Source organism: Patella vulgata, chromosome 3 (assembly GCF_932274485.2).
Source record: "Patella vulgata chromosome 3, xgPatVulg1.2, whole genome shotgun sequence".
Classification (NCBI taxonomy): domain Eukaryota; kingdom Metazoa; phylum Mollusca; class Gastropoda; family Patellidae; genus Patella; species Patella vulgata.
The window spans coordinates 83,174,173-83,200,087 of NC_065881.2; the positions used below are offsets into that span (position 1 = coordinate 83,174,173).

General features: G+C 40.6%; 1 protein-coding gene across 1 annotated transcript; it reads left to right on the forward strand.

Moving 5' to 3' along the window:
• The first annotated feature begins 678 nt into the window (after window positions 1-678).
• Window positions 679-6,560, forward strand: LOC126816961 (cytochrome P450 2C8). Its single transcript, XM_050543771.2, has 4 exons — window positions 679-1,081; window positions 1,549-2,055; window positions 4,860-5,300; window positions 6,053-6,560. The coding sequence occupies exons 1-4, from the start codon at window positions 739-741 to the stop codon at window positions 6,229-6,231; spliced, it is 1,470 nt and encodes a 489-aa protein (XP_050399728.1). The 5' UTR covers window positions 679-738; the 3' UTR covers window positions 6,232-6,560.
• The last annotated feature ends 19,355 nt before the right edge of the window (window positions 6,561-25,915 follow it).

Here is a 25,915-nt window from a genome sequence, read left to right on the forward strand (position 1 = left end):
ATATAAATTATTAATTAAACATTTATGAACAAAACAAGACCATAATCAACTCTTAATGGCATCGGATACTCGAGATTTTAACTAGATTAGAACGGTTCACCATTTAAAAATTTAATTAAAAAATGGGAAAGCGAGGCTTAGGCTCGAAAATACCAATGCCCTGCTTACCACAATGCACACATCTTGTCAAAACTACAAACAGTGCTAACTTGGCTGAGTATGAAGTAACTTGAATGAAAATTTCCATATGTTCATTTTACATTATCCATTTTGAGCTATTATAGCAAGAATGGTCAGCTCTTTATCTAAATCTTGCATAATGTATCTTTAAGTTTATCATATTTAAATTTCATTGAAATCGGTTAATAATTGCGATCTGTAGCCATAAGGCTAATTCGATTTTTTTGCTTACCACATGTGGTAAATAGCCAATCCCTGCTATGGGTGGAGTGATGAAAATTCAGGATCCGCCCCTGCTTCATTCTCTGGGTTTTTGAGTCCATTAAGAAGCGTATATTCGGAGCAGAACAACAGGACGTTAAACCCGATTTTATTCCCATAAAGCACATAAAATGTCAAGGACCCACTGACCCAATTTCTATTGATATTAGCTGAACGTTAGATATGACGTGTGTTGTTACGGTACAGTGCGCCTATATAGCTAGAGTCGGAGTTATTTTTAGAGCAGTAGGCTTTTTTGTGGCCCGTGTGTTCATTACGTGCTGAACAGTGGACATTATGTTCGGCTTTTTGTTGGATGGTTATGTGTCTATCATAGTTTTGTTGATAACGTTTTGTCTGTATCTTTATTGGGGTACGAGGCGACCGCCTGGTCTTCCGCCAGGACCGACTCCCCTCCCTATGATTGGTAACATACCCTCGTTACTAGCAACAGACACAATAGCAGCCTTCGCGCGCCTCAGAGATGAATATGGTGACATTTTCAGCCTTGTTATCGGTAATGGAGTATTAGTTGTCGTCAATGGTTACGACACCATAAAAGAAGTGCTTGTACAGAATGGAGACCTATTTTCAGAACGACCCCAGAATCTTGGTTACACTAAAGCTACTAAAGGTTTAGGTAGGTACTTTCGTTTTAATCCCGTGCCGTGGATAGTCTTGATCAGCCAGGGCACTATGTATTACTGGTAAGAATGCGTTCCGGGTTCGATCCTGTTGTGGGCCGAGAGAGTCTCTGGGGATTTTAGAACGTGATTTCCGGTTATCATTCGTTTAGGAAGGACGTGGGGTTCTGGACAAGCAAAGGTGTATAGTCGTTCGGATGACACAATATAACCAGAATCTCTCGAGATTGGACAGGCCACATTGGACAAACCACGCCACTTGACAGACCGTATGATCCAAAGCGCTCGTGTTAAACTATTATCCTCTACCACTTGCCGTGCTCGGAGAGACTTGAAATTTTCAGGGGGCTAGCGATTACCTCACATCAAGTTTCTTACCACGAACTTATCGTTATTAGGGAACACTAACCCACTCTTTACCTAACCCTAGCCCCCACCCTAGTTTTCTTTCTATATTATTCAGGAATTATCAGTACCAATGGAGTTAAATGGAAAGAACAAAGAAGATTTGCTCTGAGTACTTTGAGAGATTTCGGAATGGGTAGAGTTCAGATGTTCGACAGAATAACGAATGAATGTCAGAAATGTTTGAATAACTTTGCAAAACAAGATGGCCGACATTTTGATCCCGATCAAGTGATAGGGGTGTCAGTTTGCAATGTTATATGTAATGTTGTGTTTGGCAAAGGCTATGCTCATGATGACCCCGAATTCTTAACTTATTTAGAAATGATGCATAGCGATGCCAAGAAGGTGGGCAACACGGCTTTCATGCACTTCTTCCCACTACTTCAATTTTTTGTTCACCGATCTCTGATGAAAACGGATAATGCGATTCGAAGAGGTTTTATCGCCACACAAGTTCAAGAACACCAACAAACGTTTGATGAAAATAACTTGAGAGATTTTGTGGACGTTTTTCTTAAACAAATGGAAGAAAGAGAATCCGAAGAAATGCCAACGTTTCATTGTAAGTATTTTATAATACGAAAGGGATCAGAAATGAAATGAAATGGGGCTTAACGTCTTACTGTTCTGCTCCGAACTGGGCTAATGAAGACGGGCATACGCCATACAGTGTTCTATGAGGGAAATTTTTCCCGGACAGCGGCACTGCGGCCTACTCTTACATCGAATTCCAACTGTCAAGGATATTTTACGTGCACGCCAATGTTTACACGGGACCTCGGGTTTTCGTCCTATTCGAACGACTAGACAACTGCCCTTGTCAGGCCCTCCGTCCTGCATAACGGGGAACCACGCCGGAAAATCTGGATGAACTTTCTCGGCCAATGCAGGGATCGAACACTCGACCTCCAAAAGGGATCAGACCTACAAACAGAATTTATAGCAAGCTTAGAAACAAAATTTTCACATATTGCATCTAGTAACTAAAGAAAGTGTACATTTTTTGGAAAGTTTATAAACCGAGGAACAGGAATTTTCATACTTCCAACCAAAATGTTTTCGCAAAAACTCGATTTCGGACCAGATGAAAATTGTCATAATTGTCAACCGATAATTTCTGTAGTTGGCATAAAATTGAATATTATTGAAAATACCTAATACCTTCTTCCGTAGCCACAAATAGTTTATTAGTTACATTTTGATTTAAACAAGAATACCCAAAACATAGAAGACATAGGTACACGAAGAATTTTGGAAATCCCTTAACAGTACAAGAAGTTATCACCCTTTATGTCAACTGTCGGCAATTATTGATAAAAGTATGTACTTTAACAATATTATATTGAAAAAAATGAATTATATTGAAAAACAGTCAAGGGCCTTTAAGTTCTCCCAAAGCAGTATTTCTAATAGTAGTTATACAACAGTATAACTATAAACCTTCATTCCAGATAAAATTTCAGGCTAATTTTTCTAACAAATATTCAAACACAAATCATCTATAAATATGTAATTTTCTCACTAAAATAGATACATGTCAAAAAATAATCATACTATAATACGGTGTTGGTCGAGGAAATGGTACAAGGTTGGTCTCCCCTTGTCATGTTTGTAGGACAGAGGGCCTTGTGGACCCATTGGCGTGCACGTAAAAAACATTTAATTGGAATTTGAAATTAGAGTATATGGAATTTGAAATAAGAGTATATGGAATTTGAAATTAGAGTATATGCGATAGCCCTGCTCTCCGGACAAAGTGACTCTCATAGCACACTAAGTCCATTTCATTTCACAATTATTTATTAGCATAAAGCACCGAATAAAAATCAAAATTACAATCTTTAATGTTCACCTTAAAGTAGCTAAGTCTCTAACTCAACATCATCAAAAGGCTTCGACATTGAAAACACGAATTATTTGTCAATTTAGATCAACATTGATGTTGTGATCTTACCGGGAAAAGATGGGCTTCTGATATCCAATATTTAAGACAAAATAAACATTTTTACCATTGGTACACGAATCGTGTAACATAATGGGTTTTCAGCGATATTTGTATTAAATGCCTCGAAGAACGAGGCTAGACATATTGCACAAGTCATGTCAAACGGTGACACATATTCTTATTTGGAGAGCATGCGCAATAAATACTGGACTGGAATAACCAGACACTAGAGACTGCCATTCGGTTGAGACTTCTGGCGTATTTTGCCGAATATAACTGATTAGAAATTACGGTAAAAACAGAAACGGTTGAATGTAAATCAGTTTATATACATCCATGTTACATTATTATATGCGTTGCGACCGTTTTGTGTCAATTTCTAGGTCCCAAATATTAGCGATTTAGCTCCTTTAAATTCGATTCACGCTATTGCCGATCTTTTTGTTGTTCATATAAAGGTATATGTCAGTATGCTAGTGGCGTAAATGTCTGATTGGTCATTTAACTACGCCTTATATCAGCGCCAGATAATAAAATCCCATGGGAATAAATTAAATACACCCGTTTGTGGGCCGATACTCCTTTGAACTAATCGGAATTAGTGATTTAGAGCTGGCGCTTTAAATCGCAAGGACTGTCAGGTGACGAGGGTTCGATTTCCCGCTTGAAAGAGCTAAGGAGTAGAGTCGCCTGTCCAACATCGTGGGTTTTCTCCAGAGCCTCTGCCCCCCCCCCCCCGTCCCACTACTAAAGACCCCAACGCGCCAGCGAATTATTGGAATGAATTGAACTATATGTAAGTCCCTAAATGTTCTAGTTTGTGACGAGTGGAAGTTAAACCCCATCTCTCTCTCTCTCTCTCCCTCTCTCTTTCTCTCTAAAATCGCAAGGGCTGTCAGGTGACGAGGTTTCGATTTCCCGCTTGAAAGAGCTAAGGAGTAGAGTCGCCTGTCCAACATCGTGGGTTTTCTCCAGAGCCTCTGACCCCCCCCCCCCCGCCCCACTACTAAAGACCCCAACGCGCCAGCGAATTATTGGAATGAATTGAACTATATGTAAGTCCCTAAATGTTCTAGTTTGTGACGAGTGGAAGTTAAAACCCATCTCTCTCTCTCTCTCTCTCTCTCTCTCTGCCCGTCAATATTATGCTGGTCGCAGATTATAGTTAAGAGGACCATGTAGCGACATTTCATGCGAGAAATCCTGGCTACAGGCCTAGACATAAAGTTATTATCTTGGTGTTTAATAATACCTGGACGAGAAATCTAGTGATTAATAACAACTTCGTGTCTATGTTTTACATGTCATATCTTTGTCACTTCTAACCCGTACATTGATTTCAAAATATTTTCTGTTTTCTGAGACATTGTGAAAGCTATCTAGCATGTATGTGTTATAAAAGAAACATTCTTCTTTTTTAGATGAAAATTTACTTCAAATTGTCGGTGAATTCTTCTTCGCCGGAACTGAAACAACAACGACAACATTAAGATGGGCGATACTTTTTCTCGCTCTTCATCCTGAACAGCAAACAGTGGTGCAAGAGGAAATAGACAGAGTTATTGGCCGTGACCGGAAACCAACAGCAAATGACAGGAGGTCATTACCATTAACGGAGGCCACCATTTTGGAAGTTCAGCGTCTTGGTGACGTAGTACCACTCTCTGTACCACATGCTGTTGCCGAGGAAACAGTAATTAATGGTTACCGTATTCCAACCAACGCAATTATTTTACCCAATCTCTCGTCGGTTCTCAATAGCAAGGAATTGTGGGGTGACCCGGAAGTATTTCGGCCAGCTAGATTTTTGGACAGCGAAACAAAACTGTTAAAAGTTGATGCTCATATTCCATTTTCATTAGGTAAATAATTATTAAACATGCATTATGCAAGAGCAAAATCTGCCTATTACAAGTCTTTCTTTAGGCCTGAAATGTTATCTAAATTATCAATGAGGCATTAATTAACTTATTCAGACCATAATAAACTCTCGATGTCAAGCCTAGGCTTCGATGTTGGCTGGATTAGATTCCTATATGCCGCTAACGGCCATTGATAATTAAATCAGAAAAAGTGGATAATCGAGACTATGCTGTTTATATTAATGATTTTAGTAATGATGACCGAGACTATGAAAAATTTCTCCCGCTTCTTTCTCGGCTCATAGTGGATCAATTTGACTGAAATTTTCAGCAAATGACCTTTACACTATCTAGTTTTTAACTATTATAAAGAGAACTGCCATCTCTTTATCTTATCTCCCATAATGTATCTTTAATATAAACATTGAAATGAAATGGGGTTAATGGTCCAACTTCCCTGCATCAACCGGGATAAAAAAAAAGACGGACATACGCATCCGTGACTCTGCGATTGTTCTAATCCATTTAATATCACGACCACCCGATGTTCTAGAGAGTTGATTATTGGGCTATCATGTGAATAAATTCCTAATTTATACTTTATATAACTATTGAAGCCCCCCACCACCACCACAACACCCACAAAACATCCCCAAAACAAATCATACCGGCAATAAGTAGTTTTATTTCTTATAGGTTTAACAAATATGATCAGTTCTGAATTCTAATATAATATTACTTTGACTTTTCAGGAAAACGGATGTGTCTTGGGGAATCTCTAGCTAGAATGGAACTGTATATCTTCATGACCATGATGCTGCAATCTTTTACATTTAGTTTACCGGATACAGAGCCGATTCCATGTTTACGGGGTGTTCTGGGTATAACTAGAATGCCTCATCCATATAATATCATTGCGACCAAACGTTAGAGGATGTATTGTCAAAGGAGGAATAACGGTATCAAAATGACTGATGTCATTGACGAAATGGTTATACAACGGTATACTTACGTCACTTCCACCTGCTAGTATACATAGATCATTCCCGTTCGCTCTAAAACATCACTTATTTTATAGAGAATAAACACTACGTTTTGTTACACAACATTCTTAGTCTATGTAAAATGGCTCAATCTATTTGTTAAGGCCAGCTCAATTTTTGTCAAGGTCGCTGAGATGTAAACTGTTACCCGTTTCCATTTTTTTTCATTATTTATAAATATAAAATGATCGAGATTAAAATCTGCTTAACATGTCAATCAACTATTATTGTTAACATCAGGACTATTACTTGTGGAGCCGAATAGGAGACAGTTTATGATTTTAAAAGGATATTTTAATTTGTCAAGGTTTCCTGTAGTGCATTTGAATGTAAAAAGCATCGCAGGGGGTAGTGATCGTGATCTTCAAATATTAGACCGCAAAGGCATGCGGGACTGTCAGCAACATATCTAAAGAATTTGTGATCCGGTAGGTCATTGCATCGGAGTCTATGTCTACAATGGATTATTTGAACCTTCCGCCGAGTTTATTTCACTGTCTTACTGGATGGGATAAATGATTTAGAAAAAATGTTCAGTACGACGTAGAATTTATCTTACTTTATGTTAGGTTTGGTCGGGGGGGGGGAGAGAAAGACTAAAAATAGCTTTGACCCTTAATTCGTGGGTGACGGTGTAGGAATAAATTGTGGGCTGTGTCCGTGGATTACTTGGGTGGATTAGTTGAGGTTTCTTGTGAGCGATTGTTATGGGGTCAAACGGGGGGGGGGGGGTCTTAAAAACATCCCTCTGGCTACTCGAATGAGACGCTCAAAATCAGCAAGATATGTTTTCCGATGGTGATATCGCAGACAGGTTATCTTATTTTATTATTATTAGCGCACGCGCAAGGGTCTTTCCTGTGGGAGGAAACCGGAGTACCCGGAGTAAACCCACGAGGTTAAGAAGGTGCCCTTATATACAAGTCACATACATTCACACCGGGTATCGAAACCACGAACAAAGAGGTGATGGACCCCTGCATTGTGATTGATACCGATGTTACGATAATAAACAAAATCTTGATTATCCATTTTGTAATCAGATTATTAACGGGAAATCGTACTTAAATTCGTTGAAAAACAAAATCATTGATATTTAATTATGGGCTTGACATGTGAATAAATGTCTAATTAATGAGTTGTAGAACAATTAAGGCCAAACAAACGATCTGCAATAGGCAGATTTGGATCTTACACAATGTATCTTGAATGCAATATCACTTTAATTATAGTTTTGGAAATATATTAAATTAGCTTAATTATACAAACCACGTTGTAAAGTATCTCCATGATGGGGGTGCAGTGGATGGCCAACTGACAAGGAGTAGGGTTGCCTGCCCAACCTCATGGGTTTTCTCCCCCGGTTTCCCCCTACGCGCAAGCGAATTATTGCAATAAAATTGAACCATGTGTTTGTCCCTAAATGACCTAGTTTGTGTTGAGTGGACTTTAAACCCCATCTCTCTCTCTCTCTCTCTCTCTCTCTCTCTCTCTGATCGTTATTGTGGATAGTAACCACTTGTGACGTGACATCATCAGAGGTCAATATTGCGATATTAGCCTACACGCATAGTTCAAAATGGCATACAAGAAAAGCAATAACACAGAATGAATCTATTTATTACATTGAACAAAAAAGTTTATCATGAAACTTAGGGCGTTGATAATTGTGAAAAGTTCGGGAAAACATTTCGTCGACGGTCTGTTGAAGAATAAACAGACAAGTTTAGGTCAATATGACGTGTGTTCGTAGCAAACTGCACTCACGTGTATATTAACATGACAACTAGAGGACTAACCCATTTTGAAGAAAAGGGTGGCTTTGCTGTTAATCTCCCTTGGTTACTCAGCGGTGTGGGGGTCCATCAGATGGGCACAAAACCAGACCAATCTTTTCTATTGTACAGTTTTGCGAGTGGTAATCAGTCCGCCGTTGGGGCGTTTTAGAGATATTCGGGGTCAAAGGTCAAATGAGGTCATTTGCACTGAAAGTGAATGCGCGGTCATTCCTGTATCATGAAAATAAGCTGAAAATGATCGAAAGTAATCAACCTTTCAATAAAAATGTAAACTTGCTAAATTCACCTTTGTTCTTTGTGACCACAGAGGTCAAAAGGTCACATTTTCTGTTTTAGCACTAGGAAGATTTAAGTCAATAAATCTCAGCCCAATATATAAACAGTAAAGCGAAACCTGTTCTAATTAATAATAGGAACATTTAAAATTTATCTTCAGGTGGTCTTACCACCGAACTTTCACTTTGGAACGTCGGAAAAGATTTTGGATAAAAGAACCAAAACACTTTTAAACCTGTTTCAAAAATACGTAAAAACTGTCAAATCAAAATGTCTCCGATTTAGTTTCACAACGATTGATATGCATAATGAAACTAGTTGTCCGGAAAAAACAATTGAATAGTTTCATGGTCTGGTTTTGTGTCCATATGTTGGACACCCCCGCACTGAGTCCCCGGTCAATGACTCATAAAGACCTCTCACGCGGGTCCAATATTGCAATAGTATAAATAATGGTACGCCAACATGACAGGATGACGTCACATCTGTATTTTAAAGTTTGTCAAATAGTCACATTAGCTAGACAACTCATCCAATAGTATACGGAACAAATACTCAAAACCAAGCGAACGGGAATACATTTCTGTTCGGCCATTTTTTAGATAGTTTTAATCTTTCCTTTTGGATGTCTATTTTACATGTAACTAAAATATCATTCCCACATCCTCGCACATGCTTTTTTTCGTTCACATCCGTATATGGTTAGTTTATTATGTGGCTGCCGTATCATGAAAGTAAAACGTATTCCAGTCAATGCAGCCTACCCCGTTCCTATCTCAGTAACGTCGAGGTCAACAAATTATCCCCAACCAAGAAGCCACCATTACACAGGCCCTGACATTGATATAAACGTAGACATCATAAGCTGGAGAATGAGGGATACTATGGAAGCGTATAAGGGTCAATATCACGAAAGATACCGCGATATTAATATGGTAATATGTCAAGATATTGGGATTGTTGAAATGATTTTAACATTGAAAAGAGAAGTTAAAGTAGCTAAGTCTCTAAGTCAATATCATCCAAAATCTTCAACATTGAAAACACGAATTATTTGTCAATTTAAATCAACATTGATGTTGTGATCTTACGAGGAAAAGATGGGCTTCTGATATTCAATAATTAAGACAAAATAAACATTTTACCGTTGGTACACGAATCGTGTACCATGGTGCATTTCAGCGCCATTTTTAACAAGGAACTCGTAGAAAGAGGCTAGATTTATTCCACAAGTCATGTCAATCGGTGACGACATATTCTTATCTGGAGAGCATGCGCAATAAGTACTATCGGTATAGAGTGGAATAACCAGACGCTAGAGATTGCCATTCGATTGATACTTCTGGCGAACATAACTGATTAGAAATTGCAGTAAAAAAGAAACGGTTGAATGTAAATCAGTTTATATACATTCACATTACATTATTATATACGTTGCGAGCCATTTGTGTCAATTTCTAGATCCAAAATATTGGCGATTTAGCTCCTTTAAGTTGAGTTAATTGAATCAAAGTACTATGTTGTGTGCCGCCATTCCGTTCTAAATGTGTACGTTTGCGTTACGATATTGCTATTCTGAAGCATTATCATCATATTCCATTTCGCGATAGTATATGTTGTCACACCGTACGGTGATAATGGAATATGTTGCCAAAATTTCCCAGGAGAAATATCATAACGCAAACGTGTGACATACAACATAGCGCGTTAGTAAAATTAATTCGGCAAAAACTGTCTTGTAGACATATTACCATATTGATATTGAGATATCTTTGGCGCTATTGACCCCAATACGCTTCCATAGAATACACGCATGGATTTAGTTAAATTTGATTTTATTAATATATCGATACGTGAAGGAAGGCGCCGTAATCTTATTATCAATAATATCTTTAATCTGTAACTCGTCAGGATAAACGGGTTCTAACTGTAATCACTATATGTAATGTTCTTTAAATATGCATTATGCAAGAGCTAAATCTGCTTGTTGCAGGTCTTCGTTTGGACCTGAAATGCTATCTAAATTATTAATTAGACATTAATTAACTTATCCAGACCATAATCAATTCCAGATGGCATCGCTAGCGTTCGATATTTATAGGATTAGGTTCCGATTTTCTGCTCGAATTTCATTCATAATTTAATTATGAAATGGATAATCGAGACTATGTTTTTTTTATCGTACCGACTTTAGTAATGATGATCGAGGCTAGGCCAAAAATTCAATCGATAATATCTCGGTTCAGAGTGGATCAATTTGACTGAAATTTTCAGTAAATTCCCTTTACATTATCTAGTTTTTAACTATTATAGTGAGAACTGTCAGCTATTTATCTAATCTCCCATAATGTATGTTCAACTTATCTCCCATAATGTATCTTTAATGAACGGACAGAATATCGTATGTTTAATTTGAACATTTTTGTCGAAAGGATTACCTCGCGGATAGACCCCGACTCACCCACCCACCTGGCCACCCAGAGTACGACAGAGTACGAAATTGTTGAAATATTTCCGTTCATATGTCATTGGTGTTGATGCCCGTGCTAAAACTTTGCCACGTTTCAGCCCATATATTGATTGTTTGGAGATCTTTGTTTAGGGTAACTGCGGATGCATCTGGGTCATCTATTTTTAGGTACAGTGAGGTGTCATCTGCAAATAGTCTTATGTTTGATTGTATATCATTTACAATGTCGTTGATATATAATAAAAATAATAGTGGTCCCAATACACTGTCCCGAGGGACACCAGCGGGGATGCCCCTGGAGTCCAAGGACGTTCCGTGTATTACGATAATAACCCTCCACGCACTCCAGCAGCATCCAGCTTGTGACAGAGTCCAGCATGCCAGACTCTGTCAAAAGCCTTGCTTATGTCACAAAAGACGACCCTGGTATATTTGTTATGGTCAATGGCTTGACAAAAACGGTGATTTAGATTTGCATTAGGCAGATATGGATCTTACACAATGTATCTTGAATTCAATATCACTTTAATTATAGTTTTGGAAATATATTAAATTAGCTTAATGACACAAACCACGTTGTAAAGTATCTCGTTGATCTCCATGATGGGGGTGCAGTGGATGGCCAACTGACAAGGAGTAGGGTCGCCTGATTAACCTCATGGGTTTTCTCCGGCTCCCCCGGTTTCCCCCACTGCTAAAGACCCCTACGCGCAAGCGAATTATTGCAATAAAATTGAACCATGTGTTAGTCCCTAAATGACCTAGTTTGTGTTGAGTGGACGTTAAACCCCATCTCTCTCTCTCTCTCTCTCTCTCTCTCTCTCTCTCTCTCTGATCGTTATTGTGGATAGTAACCACTTGTGACGTGACATCATCAGAGGTCAATATTGCGATATTAGCCTCCACGCATAGTTCAAAATGACATACAAGAAAAGCAATAACACAGAATGAATCTATTTATTACATTGAACAAAAACGTTTATCATGAAACTTCGGGCGTTGATAATTGTGAACAGATTGGGAAAACATTTCGTCGAAGGTCTGTGGAAGAATAAACAGACAAGTTTAGGTCAATGTGACGTGTGTTCGTAGCAAACTGCATTAACGTGTATATTAACCTAACAACTAGAGGACTTACCCCTTGGTTGCTCAGCGGGGGGGGGGGGGGTCATCAAATGGGCACAAAACCAGACCAATCTTCTCTATTGTACAGTTTTGCGTAGAATGCCATGCCGAGTGGTAATCAGTCCGCCGTTGGGGCGTTTTAGAGATATTCGAGGTCAAAGGTCAAATGAGGTCATTTGCACTGAAAGTGAATGCGCAGCCATTTTTGTATCATAAAAACATGTTGAAAATAATCGAAAGTAATCAACCTTTCAATAAAAATGTAAACTTGCTAAATTCACCTTTGTTCTTTGTGACCCCAGAAGTCAAAGGGTTACATTTTCCGTTTTTGCACTAGAAAGATTTAAGTCAATAAATCACAGCCAAATATATAAACACTAAAGCGAAACCAGGTTCTAATTAATAATAGGAACATTTAAAATTTATCTTCAGGTGATCTTAGCACCGAACTTTTACTTTGGAAGGTCGAAAAAGGTCTTGCATAACAGAACGAAAACACTTCGAAACCTGTTTCAAAAATACGTAAAAACTGTCAAATCAAAATGTCTCCGATTTAGTTTCACAACGATTGATAATGAAACTGGTTGTCCGGAAAAAAACAATTGAATAGTTTCATGGCTGGTTTTGTGTCCATTTGTTGGACGTACCCCCCCCCCCCCCCGCACTGGGTCCCCGGTCATTGACTGATAAAGACTTCTCACCTCTCAGCTAATACGCGAAAAAAGTTTCAGCTTCCCCTTAAATTTATTTCGCATAACAACCAAGTGGAGTAGAACGGAATGAGACCACTAGGGAAACCAAGGAAGGTAAGAATCTCGTTGCGGTCTTTATCTAGTACACTAACCACTTAAGAAAACGTCAACCTGATAAAATATTCTCTTTCAAATGTTTACGTCATTATACAATCATTCAGTCTACAAACTATATGATGATTAAACTATACTTTATCTTTTGATTAGTCGGATTGGTTTCTCTTTGTCAGTGGTGCACGACGGATGGTCTGACAAAGACAGCTGTCTAGTCGTTCATGGGACATAAAGCCGAGGTCTCGTGTACACATTGCGTGCACGTTAAAGATTTCTTGACAGTTGGAATTCGATATAAGCGTAGGCCGTAGCGCCGCTGTTCGGGCCAAATTGCCCTCATAGCACAGTGTATGGCGTATGCCCGTCTTCATTAGCCCAGTCGGAGTAGAACAATAGGACGTTAAGCCCCATTTTATTCCATTTGATTGGGGGGTCGGATAGCCGAATGCTTACCGCGTGCGCGTTTGATCACAGGGTCTGCCATTGAGTCAAACGGCGTCGTTCCGAATTCCTCAGTTGTATGTGGCAAGAAGAAGGGGATTACTTCGGCTTTCTTGTTAGCAATGTTCATGTGGCAAGTGTGTGGGTGGGGGGGGCGCAAAAGCAGTAAGATATGTTTTAAACATATATTATGCATTAAGCAAGAGCCAAATCTGCCAATTGCGGGTTATTCGTTAGGACTGGAATGTTATATAAGTTATTAATTAGACACCTATTAAAATGAAAAGAACTTAATCAACTCTCGGTGCCATCTTATGCGTCGGATTTTCACTGGGTTTGAATCCGATCTCCTGCTCAACGCTCTTTGGGGATTAAATCCAAAAATGGATAATCGAAACTATCATTTTTAACGTACCGACTTTAGTAATGATGATCGAGGCTAGGCCCGAAGTTCAAGCGCTAAAATCTCGGTGCAGAGTGTAGCCATCTTTACATTATCTAGTTATTATCTATTATAGTGAGAACTGTCAACTCTTTATCTAATCGCCCATAATACCCCTTTAATTAGATACAGGCTATCTTCGGATTTGTTAGTCAACAAGCATTGAATAGAATTTCTAAGCAAGGCCGGTAACTCGTGTCTATACTCATCAACATTATCAATATTTATAACCTTAAAATAAAGCACTGTTATTATGTCAGAAGTTTTTTGAAATAAATATGTGTAATGAGAAATAATCATCTTACTGTTTGATCGAACACACAATTGAACACGTAATATACAATATATTTCAATAGCAGCGGCGAAAGCCGGAGAACAAAGTTGGATGTTGACCCTGTCAAGTACAACCTGCTTAAACACAAACATTGCGCGGCGCATGGACGATGATACAAAGAAGAGTGAAGGAAACACGTGGTGCCGATATATACCCTTGTTTAGAGTAGTCATAGGAAATGTTTATCTTAAACATAGGCGTACGGGCTCGATGACAATATTTATAACCTTAAAATAAAGCACTGTTATTATGTCAGAAGTTTTTTGAAATAAATATGTGTAATGAGAAATAATCATCTTACTGTTTGATCGAACACACAATTGAACACGTAATATACAATATATTTCAATAGCAGCGGCGAAAGCCGGAGAACAAAGTTGGATGTTGACCCTGTCAAGTACAACCTGCTTAAACACAAACATTGCGCGGCGCATGGACGATGATACAAAGAAGAGTGAAGGAAACACGTGGTGCCGATATATACCCTTGTTTAGAGTAGTCATAGGAAATGTTTATCTTAAACATAGGCGTACGGGCTCGATGACAGTTAGGGGGGCAGAACTCGAAATGCCCGAAAACATTTCGGGTTTACAGACAGCGGCGCCGGTCTTCCTCGAGAGGCAAAGAAGCGGAGCTTACCTTGTGTGGATCCTCCCCCCTCCCCCAAAGAAACTTTTGGAATATTTGACGGCTGCAAACACGTTTTCCTGCTATTTCTGCCCGTGAACAAAGCAACTTCAAAGTGGTCTAATTAAAGGGTTAATTAAGATGGCTGACTCGAATTCCAATCACGGAGACGGGACTGTTCGGAGAAAATTTTGAAAATTTAACTGCCGCAAACGCGTTTTCCTGCTATTCCAGTCTTTAAATACAGAAACTTCAATTTGGTCCAATATAGCCTGCCTGGCCCGTGAACAAAGCAACTCCAAAGTGGTCTAATATAGGCTAATTAAAATGGCTGACTCGAATTCCAATCAAAAGATCAATCGTTTACAGTCCACGGAGACGGGACCGTTGGCAGAAAATTTTGAAAATTTAACTGCCGCAAACCCCTTTTCCTGCTATTCCAGCCTGTGAATACAGCAACTTCAATTTGGTCCAATATAGCCTGCCTGGCTGACCCGAATTCCAAACAACCAATCAATCGTCGCGGGGTATGGGGGCCTCACCCTCCCGGAGAAAATTTTGAGAAAAATAACCACCGCAAAATGCGTTTTCTGCTATTCTAGCCCGTGTAAGCTATGGCGGGGGAAAGCGGCAAAATCCTAATGTTATGTAGAAATGTCTAATTCAAAACACACATGTAATATAATGCCATACCAAATAGTTAAAACGTCTAATGCAAAAAACAAAATACAAGAAACCTCTAATACAAAATACCTCATACGTCTATTGCAAAAGACAAAATACAAGAAACCTCTAATACAAAATACATATAACCTCTAATGCACAATTGATTTTACAATCTGAAACATCTACCATAAGCATTAGATGACATATCTCGTTGTCATTACTTACGTTTCTCCACTGAATTATCTTTATTTAGGTCAATGTCAAGGTCGAACTATTTTCTAATCGACACAATAATTTCCAATTACCCCTAAGTACCACTAGAATTTCCAGTCAACAAACTCGGTCGATGGTTGGGCTAAAATTTGGGAATAGTTTGTTTGACTGAAATAAAAAACGCACTAACTCAAATATGATAACATCGTTTTTTGTCTATTTTGATTATTTTCCCCCAAGTTCAAATCTGACAGTTGAAGTCACAACTTTATTGAGATTTTCCTTCCAATAGCAATCCCCTAAACAACGTGTTGACCTCTCTTTGCGAGTAAGGTCGTCATCTAGGGTTAAGGGTCAACGACTGACGTCATCAACTGAAAACAATGGCCGTACTAATATAAACAACTTGAATTAAGTCTGTGTCCGATGCATAAAACTGATGACAGCATAGTATCTAGTCGCTTCGGAATAAAAACAACCGTGTGGAGGGATTTATAGAGGAGTAGGCTACATGTTGTTATCTTAGTTACTGCCACCACTGCTTAATAAAGTCAAGCTTTACGTTTTTCCTCGTCATATTGAGCGACTGGATTATTCGACTGGATTATTCGACTGAATTATCTGCTTGATTTTTTTTTCGACCGGATTATTTGACTGTTTTTTTCGGCTATCCCCGGCCCTAAATACCTATTTATCAGACTACTTTTGCCCCATAAATTGAACTTGAAACTATTTGGCAGGGGAGGGAGGTGCAAGCCCCCGGCTCTTTTACAGCTATGGCTATGGGTATGACTGAACTACTCGGTATTATCTTAGTTCACTGCAATTCCTGCTTATTATTGAACGGCTGTTTTTAACTTCTCATCATATAACTGTCAAAAGCACATTTTGTCAACTTGATCTGGTATGAAGACCCAACTTGATCTGGGATGTGGATTTATCGACAGTGATATTCGTCTAGTTTTATTGACTGAGATATTCGACTTGTTTTATTGACTGTGATATTCGACTGGTTTTATCATGGTATTATAAGGTCCATGGTTTTATCGACTGAGGTATTGGACTTATTTTATCGACTGAGATATTCGACTTATTTTATCGGACTGGTTTTATCGACTGAATTATTTGACTCGTTTTATTGACTGAGATATTTGACTGGCTTTATCGTCTGGATGAGGCCACAATAAAATAGTTTTATTGACTGGGATATTTGACTTTTTTCGACAATAAAATCAGTCAAATAATTCAGTTGACAGAACCAGTTGAATAATTCAGTCAACAAAACCAGTCAAATAATCCAGTTGAAAAAAAACAGTCAAATAATCTAGTCAACAAAACCAGTTGAATAATCCTGGCGAAAAAACAGTCAAATATCCCAGTCGATAAAACCAGTCGCTCAATATTAAGTACCGGTGGCAGTGAGCTAAGGTAATATAGAATAGCCCAATCATGGTCGTAGCCAGGGGCTTCACCCCCCGCCCCTCCCAACTACTTTAAAGTCAGATTTTTCGGGCAAAAGTCTTATGATCTAGGTATTTAGTTGATACATGTACTAAACGGAGAGTAATGTTTTTGGCCCGTCATCTAAGTGAATAGAATCCTACATAGGCCTGTAGTCAGGGGCTGGGGGTATTGGACGAGTCAGGGGTTTTTTTGTGACCTCGTCAAGTCGAATATTTCAGTGTATATTTCAGTCGAAAAAAAGCAGTCGCTTGACTTGATGGTGGAGGACCATACTTTATGAATCACTAATTGGAGTGAACTAAGATAACAATAAGTAGCCTGGAGCCACGGTGGCTAAGTGAGTAAGACACTGGCTCGCTAGCCTGGAGGTTTGTTCCTGGTATTGGCCGAAAAAGTTCCTCAGGATTTTCCGGGTGGTTTCCCCCTGTCAGTGGGGCAGTCGTTTGGATGGGATGAAAAACCAAGGTCCCATGTACACATTGGCATGCATGTAAAAGATCCCCTGTATGGCATATGCCTGACTTTATTAGCTCAGTCGGTGCACAACAGTAGGACGTTAAAGCCCATTTTATTTCATTGAGTAGCCCTTTCATGCTCATAACACGGTTCCACTTTCAGGGAATGTATCTGGTCGAGTGTGTTCTCTAAGTATCGGAAATGAATACAGATTTTTCGAATAGATCTTCAACACTTTATTTCAAGAGCAAATAAATAACAGCAACAAGTAAACAACTTATATCTTCCTATAAATTGGTCCTCCAACTGGTACATAGGTTCCCTCAGCTGGTCTCTCCAACTATAATTCATCTTACATACATTTTTCTTTTTATATAAATTAGTTACTATGAAAGTATTGACATAAACATATAATTATTGAAGGATTAAGTCATTTAAACAATAGTAAAAGAAACTTAACAGACCACCCACTTTAGTTATTTAAATCGACTGACAAATTAATTGCTGTCTGCTTCTAATGACTAACCAAGTGAACCAAGATCAATAAGTAGCCTGGAACAACAGTGGCTAAGTGAGTAAGGCGCTGGTTCGCTAGCCTGGAGGTCGCGGGTTCGTTCTCGGTATTGGCGGAGACAGTTCCTCAGGATTTTATCCAGGTGGTTTCCCCTTGTCCGTAGGGCAGGACGGAGGGTGTGACAAAAACTACAGCTGTCTAGTCTTTCGGGTGGCATGAAAAACCAAGGTCCCATGTACACATTGGCGTGCATGTAAAAGATCCCTTGGCAGTTGGAATTCAATATATAAGAGTAGGCTGTAGCGCTACTGTTGGGGCAAAATTTCCCTTGTAGCACACTGTATGGCATATGCCCATCTTCATTAGCCTAGTCGGTGCACAACAGAAGGATGTTAAACCCCATTTCACTTCATTATGTAGCGGGAGTGATTAAGTGGGTAAGACGCCGGCTCGCTAGTCTGGAGGTTACATGTAGGTGTTTGATCCCTGCATTGCCCGAAAGAGTTCATCCAGATTGTCCGGTGTGATTCCCCTTTGTCAGTGATGCAGGACAGAGGGCCTGACAAGGTTAGCTGTGTAGTCATTCGGATGGGATGACAAAACGAGGTCCTGTGTACACATTGGAATAAACCTAAAAGATTCCTTGACAGGTGGAATTCGATATAAGAGTAGGCTGTAGTGCACTGTCCAGACAAAATTTCCCTCATGGCACACTGTATGGCGTATGCCCGTCTTCATTAGCCCAACAGTAGGACGTTAAACTCCATTTCATTTCATATTATTAAGTAGCCCTTTCATGCTCATAACATAGTTCGACTTTCAGGGAATGTATCGCGTGGAGTGTGTTCTCTAAGTATTGGAAATGACTACAGATTCTTTGAATAGATCTTCAACACTTTATTTCAGGAGCAAATAAATAACAGCAACAAGTAAACAACTTATAACTTATAACTTCCTATAAATCAGTCCTGCAACTAAGTTGGTCTCTCCAACTACTGTATAATTCATCCTACATACACTTGTCTTTTTATATAAATTAGTTACTATGAAAGTGTTGAAATAAGCATATAATTATTGAAGGATTAAGTCTTAAGCCATTTAAAACAATAGTTAAAGAAACTGAAGAGATCAAACACTCTAGTTGCCAGCCTGTCATAATTTATATGGAGTGACAAATTAATTGTTGTCTGCTTCTAATGACTAACCAAGCATTAATGAATGTTAAAATATAGATTTGAAATTAAAAATAGAATTAAACAATAATAAAATAACATATGACCTATACATTAGTCATGTGTATCCACCTTAAAATTATTTCAAACAAAAACATGACCCCATGTTTTAATCATTAATACAATCAAAATCCTTATTTTTCCATTATTCAAAATAACATAATCTATAACTATTTTCACGATAATAATTTCTATTCCTGTACAAAGGATTCCTGCTGTAAGGCCTAACATGTCTAAATCTGTGATCTTGAGTCTTGACGGCTGGTGCATTTGGCACTAAAACTTGAAACATCTCGCATGGCTGCAACCTTTATCATGGCAATTGGCAGGATGACACCATTAACACAAGGTTATTAAAAAAAGATACATCGTTAGTATCCAGAACATTTTGAACACCCGCATCCTTTTTACTGGAGGTCACAGAAACCTGTACTTTTTGGGCACCCTTTGCAAAAAATTCCAGCTGTCGCTGTCTATCCCTTTGTATTTGGACAAAAGAACGATATTTCTTTTCCGGACTGGGTAATTAATTTTCTGAGAAGTCCCTTTTAAAGCCCATTTAAACCCTTGTTTGAGACTCCAAGACACTGATAGTTGATCAAGATTTCTTATTGCTGCTACTGCTGCTGAAGGAAGAATAAAGTTGATATCCATGCCTTCTTCTTCAATATATTATGTACAATTTGACTAGCAGGGAATGTAGCTCTTCGACGTGTGTTCTGTTAGGATCAGAAATGAATACAGATTCTTGGACTGGATCTTCAACACTTTATTTCAGGAGCAAATAGTGCCTACATAACAGCAACAATTAAACAACTTATAACTTCCTATAAATCGGATCCCCAATTACATGTAGTATATAGGTTTCCTAGGTCTCTCCAAGTAATGATTCATCTTACATAAATCTGACATTTTAACGTGGCCTCGTCCAGACGATAAAATCCCACACATATCTCAGTCGATAAAATCAGTCAAATACTTCAGTCGATGAAACCAGTCGGAAAAACAGCCCATTGAGTAGCTCAATGTTCGTTGCCATAGCTGTAGGAGCCGAGGGCTTGGGCGGGGTTTGGTCCTCACCCGTCGCAGGAGATAATTGTACTTAAGTAGATACTAATATTGTCGGCCCCCACCTCGAAAAGAATAGTCCCTGTATATGACCATAGAAACGGGGTGTTGGTGGATTGGGAGGGGCCCTGTGCGTGGGAGCGAAAATACTAGTATCTAAAGTACATGTATCACTTAAGACTTGAAACTAGTTGGGAAGCCCCCCGGCCCCTACCCAATGCCCCCGGATCCTTCAGTTATGGCTACGAGCATGATTTGCTAATGAAGACGGGCCTACGCCATACACTGTGCTATGAGGGAAATTTTGCCCGGACAGCGGCACTACGGCCTACTCTTATATCGAATTCCATCTGTCAAGGGATCTTTTACGTCCACGCCAATGTATACACGGGACCTCGGTTTTTCGTCCCATCCGAAAGACTAGACAGCTGTCCTTGTCCGCCTCGAAAAGAATAGAGTCCCTATATATGATATGAACGAAGAAAGGGGGTGGGGCGGGGGGGGGGGTGAGGTATTTGACATTTTCATGTGGCCTCGTCCAGTCGATAAAATCAGTCAGTTAGTTCAGTCGAATAATCCAGTCGAATAAACCAGTCGAATAATTCAGTCGAAAAGTTCAGTCGAATAGTTCAGTCGAATAAACAAGTCGCTCAATATTAAGCAGCGGTGGCAGCGGGCTAAGATAATTAGTAGCAAATCATGCTCGTAGCCATAGCTGAAGGAGCCGGGGGCATGGGGTAGGGACCGGGGGGCTTCCCAACTAGTTTCAAGAAATGAAAAGAAATGAAATGGGGTTTTAACGTCCTACTGTTCTGCTTGGAACTGGGCTTATGAAGACGGGCATACGCCATACACTATGCGATTAGGGAAATTTTGCCCGGACAGCGGCACTACGGCATACTCTTATATCGAATTCCATCTGTCAAGGGATCTTTTACGTCCACGCCAATGTATACACGGGACCTCGGTTTTTCGTCCCACCCGAAAGACTAGACAGCTGTCCTTGTCCGCCTCGAAAAGAATAGAGTCCCTATATATGATATGAACGAAGAAAGGGGATGGGGTGGGGCGGCGGGGGGGGGGCGTGTCGGGATGTGGTATTTGACATTTTCATGTGGCCTCATCCAGTAGATAAAATCAGTCAGTTAGTTCAGTCGAATAATCCAGTCGAATAAACCAGTCGAATAATTCAGTCGAAAAGTTCAGTCGAATACTTCAGTCGAATAGTTCAGTCGAATAAACAAGTCGCTCAATATTAAGCAGCGGTGGCAGCGGGCTAAGATAATTAGTAGCAAATCATGCTCGTAGCCATAGCTGAAGGAGCCGGGGGCATGGGGTAGGGACCGGGGGGCTTCCCAACTAGTTTCAAGAAATGAAATGGGGTTTTAACGTCCTACTGTTCTGCTTGGAACTGGGCTAATGAAGACGGGCATACACCATACACTGTGCTATGAGGGAAATTTTGCCCGGACAGCGGCACTACGGCCTACTCTTATATCGAATTCCATTTGTCAAAGGATCTTTTACGTCCACGCGAATGTGTACACGGGACCTCGGTTTTTCATCCCATCCGAACGAATAGACAGCTGGCCTTGTCCGCCTCGAAAAGAATAGAATCCCTATATATGATATGAACGAAGAAAGGGGATGGGGTGGGGCGGGGGGGGGGGGGGGGTGAGGTTTTTGACATTTTCATGTGGCCTCGTCCAGTCGATAAAATCATTCAGTTAGTTCAGTCGAATAATCCAGTCGAATAAACCAGTCGAAAAGTTCAGTCGAATAGTTCAGTCGAATAATCCAGTCGAATAGTTCAGTCGAATAAACAAGTCGCTCAATATTAAGCAGCGGTGGCAGCGGGCTAAGATAATATAGTAGCAAATCATGCTCGTAGACATAGCTGAAGGAGCCGAGGCATGGGGTAGGGACCGGGGGGCTTCCCAACTAGTTTCAAGAAATGAAAAGAAATGAAATGGGGTTTTAACGTCCTACTGTTCTGCTTGGAACTGGGCTTATGAAGACGGGCATACGCCATACACTATGCGATTAGGGAAATTTTGCCCGGACAGCGGCACTACGGCATACTATTATATCGAATTCCATCTGTCAATGTATCTTTTACGTCCACGCCAATGTATACACGGGCCCTCTGTTTTTCGTCCCATCCGAAAGACTAGACAGCTGTCCTTGTCCGCCTCGAAAAGAATAGAGTCCCTATATATGATATGAACGAAGAAAGGGGGTGGGGCGGGGGGGGGGGGGGTGAGGTATTTGACATTTTCATGTGGCATCGTCCAGTCGATAAAATCAGTCAGTTAGTTCAGTCGAATAATCCAGTCGAATAAACCAGTCGAATAATTCAGTCGAAAAGTTCAGTCGAATACTTCAGTCGAATAATTCAGTCGAATAAACAAGTCGCTCAATATTAAGCAGCGGTGGCAGCGGGCTAAGATAATTAGTAGCAAGTCATGCTCGTAGCCATAGCTGAAGGAGCCGAGGGCATGGGGTAGGGACCGGGGGGCTTCCCAACCGGTTTCAAGAAATGAAAAGAAATGAAATGGGGTTTTAACGTCCTACTGTTCTGCTTGGAACTGGGCTAATGAAGACGGGCATACGCCATACACTTTTCTATGAGGGAAATTTTGCCCGGACAGCGGCACTACGGCCTACTCTTATATCGAATTCCATCTGTCAAAGGATCTTTTACGTCCACGCGAATGTGTACACGGGACCTCGGTTTTTCATCCCATCCGAACGACTAGACAGCTGTCCTTGTCCGCCTCGAAAAGAATAGAATCCCTATATATGATATGAACGAAGAAAGGGGATGGGGTGGGGAGGGGGGGGGGGGTATTTGACATTTTCATGTGGCCTCGTCCAGTCGATAAAATCAGTCAGTTAGTTCAGTCGAATAATCCAGTCGAATAAACCAGTCGAATAATTCAGTCGAATACTTCAGTCGAATACTTCAGTCGAATAGTTCAGTCGAATAATCCAGTCGAATAATTCAGACGAATAAACAAGTCGCTCAATATTAAGCAGCGGTGGCAGCGGGCTAAGATAATATAGTAGCAAATCATGCTCGTAGACATAGCTGAAGGAGCCGAGGCATGGGGTAGGGACCGGGGGGCTTCCCAACTAGTTTCAAGAAATGAAAAGAAATGAAATGGGGGTTTTAACGTCCTACTGTTCTGCTTGGAACTGGGCTTATGAAGACGGGCATACGCCATACACTATGCGATTAGGGAAATTTTGCCCAGACAGCGGCACTACGGCATACTCTTATATCGAATTCCATCTGTCAAGGGATCTTTTACGTCCACGCCAATGTATACACGGGACCTCGGTTTTTCGTCCCATCCGAAAGACGGGACGTAAAAGATCCTTTGACAGATGGAATTCGATATAAGAGTATGCTGTAGTGCCGCTGTCCGGGCAAAATTTCCATAATCGCACAGTGTATGGTGTATGCCCGTCTTCATTAGCCCAGTTCCAAGCAGAACAGTAGGACGTTAAAACCCCATTTCATTTCTTTTTATTTCTTGAAACTAGTTGGGAAGCCCCCCGGCCCCTACCCCATGCCCCGGCTCCTTCAGCTATGTCTACGAGCATGATTTGCTACTATATTATCTTAGCCCGCTGCCACCGCTGTTTAATATTGAGCGACTTGTTTATTCGACTGAATTATTCGACTGGATTATTCGACTGAACTATTCGACTGAAGTATTCGACTGAACTTCTCGACTGAATTATTCGACTGGTTTATTCGACTGGATTATTCGACTGAACTAACTGACTGATTTTATCGACTGGACGAGGCCACATGAAAATGTCAAATACCTCACCCCCCCCCCCCCCGCCCCACCCCATCCCCTTTCTTCGTTCATATCATATATAGGGATTCTATACTTTTCGAGGCGGACAAGGACAGCTGTCTAGTCGTTCGGATGGGATGAAAAACCGAGGTCCCGTGTACACATTCGCGTGGACGTGTATGGCGTATGCCCGTCTTCATTAGCCCAGTTCCAAGCAGAACAGTGGGACGTTAAAACCCCATTTCATTTCTTTTCATTTCTTGAAACTAGTTGAGAAGCCCCCCGGTCCCTACCCCATGCCCCCGGCTCCTTCAGCTATGGCTACGAGCATGATTTGCTACTATATTATCTTAGCCCGCTGCACCGCTGCTTAATATTGAGCGACTTGTTTATTCGACTGAATTATTCGACTGAAGTATTCGACTGAACTTCTCGACTGAATTATTCGACTGGATTATTCGACTGAACTAACTGGCTGATTTTATCGACTGGACGAGGCCACATGAAAATGTCAAATACCTCACACACACCCCACACCCCCGCCCCACCCCATCCCCTTTCTTCGTTCATATCATATATAGGGACTCTATTCTTTTCGAGGCGGTCATGGACAGCTATCTAGTCTTTCGGATGGGACGAAAAACCGAGGTCCCGTGTATACATTGGCGTGGACGTAAAAGATCCCTTGACAGATGGAATACGATATAAGAGTATGCCGTAGTGCCGCTGTCCGGGCAAAATTTCCCTCATCCCACAGTGTATGGCGTGTGCCCGTCTTCATTAGCCCAGTTCCAAGCAGAACAGTAGGACGTTAAAACCCCATTTCATTTCTTTTCATTCTTGAAACTAGTTGGGAAGCCCCCAGGTCCCTACCCCATACCCTCGGCTCCTTCAGCTATAGCTACGAGCATGATTTGCTACTAATTATCTTAGCCCGCTGCACCGCTGCTTAATATTGAGCGACTTGTTTATTCGACTGGATTATTCGACTGAAGTATTCGACTGAACTTCTCGACTGAATTATTCGACTGGTTTATTCGACTGGATTATTCGACTGAACTAACTGGCTGATTTTATCGACTGGACGTGGCCACATGAAAATGTCAAATACCTCACACACACCCCACACACCCCGCCCCACCCCATCCCCTTTCTTCGTTCATATCATATATAGGGATTCTATTCTTTTCGAGGCGGACAAGGACAGCTGTCTAGTCTTTCGGATGGGACGAAAAACCAAGGTCCCGTGTATACATTGGCGTGGACGTAAAAGATCCCTTGACAGATGGAATTCGATATAAGAGTATGCCGTAGTGCCGCTGTCCGGGCAAAATTTCCCTCATCCCACAGTGTATGGCGTATGCCCGTCTTCATTAGCCCAGTTCCAAGCAGAACAGTAGGACGTTAAAACCCCATTTCATTTCTTGAAACTAGTTGGGAAGCCCCCAGGTCCCTACCCCATGCCCCCGGCTCCTTCAGCTATGGCTACGAGCATGATTTGCTACTAATTATCTTAGCCCGCTGCCACCGCTACTTAATATTGAGCGACTTGTTTATTCGACTGAACTATTCGACTGAAGTATTCGACTGAACTTTTCGACTGAATTATTCGACTGGTTTATTCGACTGGATTATTCGACTGGTTTATTCGACTGGATTATTCGACTGAACTAACTGGCTGATTTTATCGACTGGACGAGGCCACATGAAAATGTCAAATACCTCACACACACCCCACACCCCCGCCCCACCCCATCCCCTTTCTTCGTTCATATCATATATAGGGACTCTATTCTTTTCGAGGCGGTCAAGGACAGCTGTCTAGTC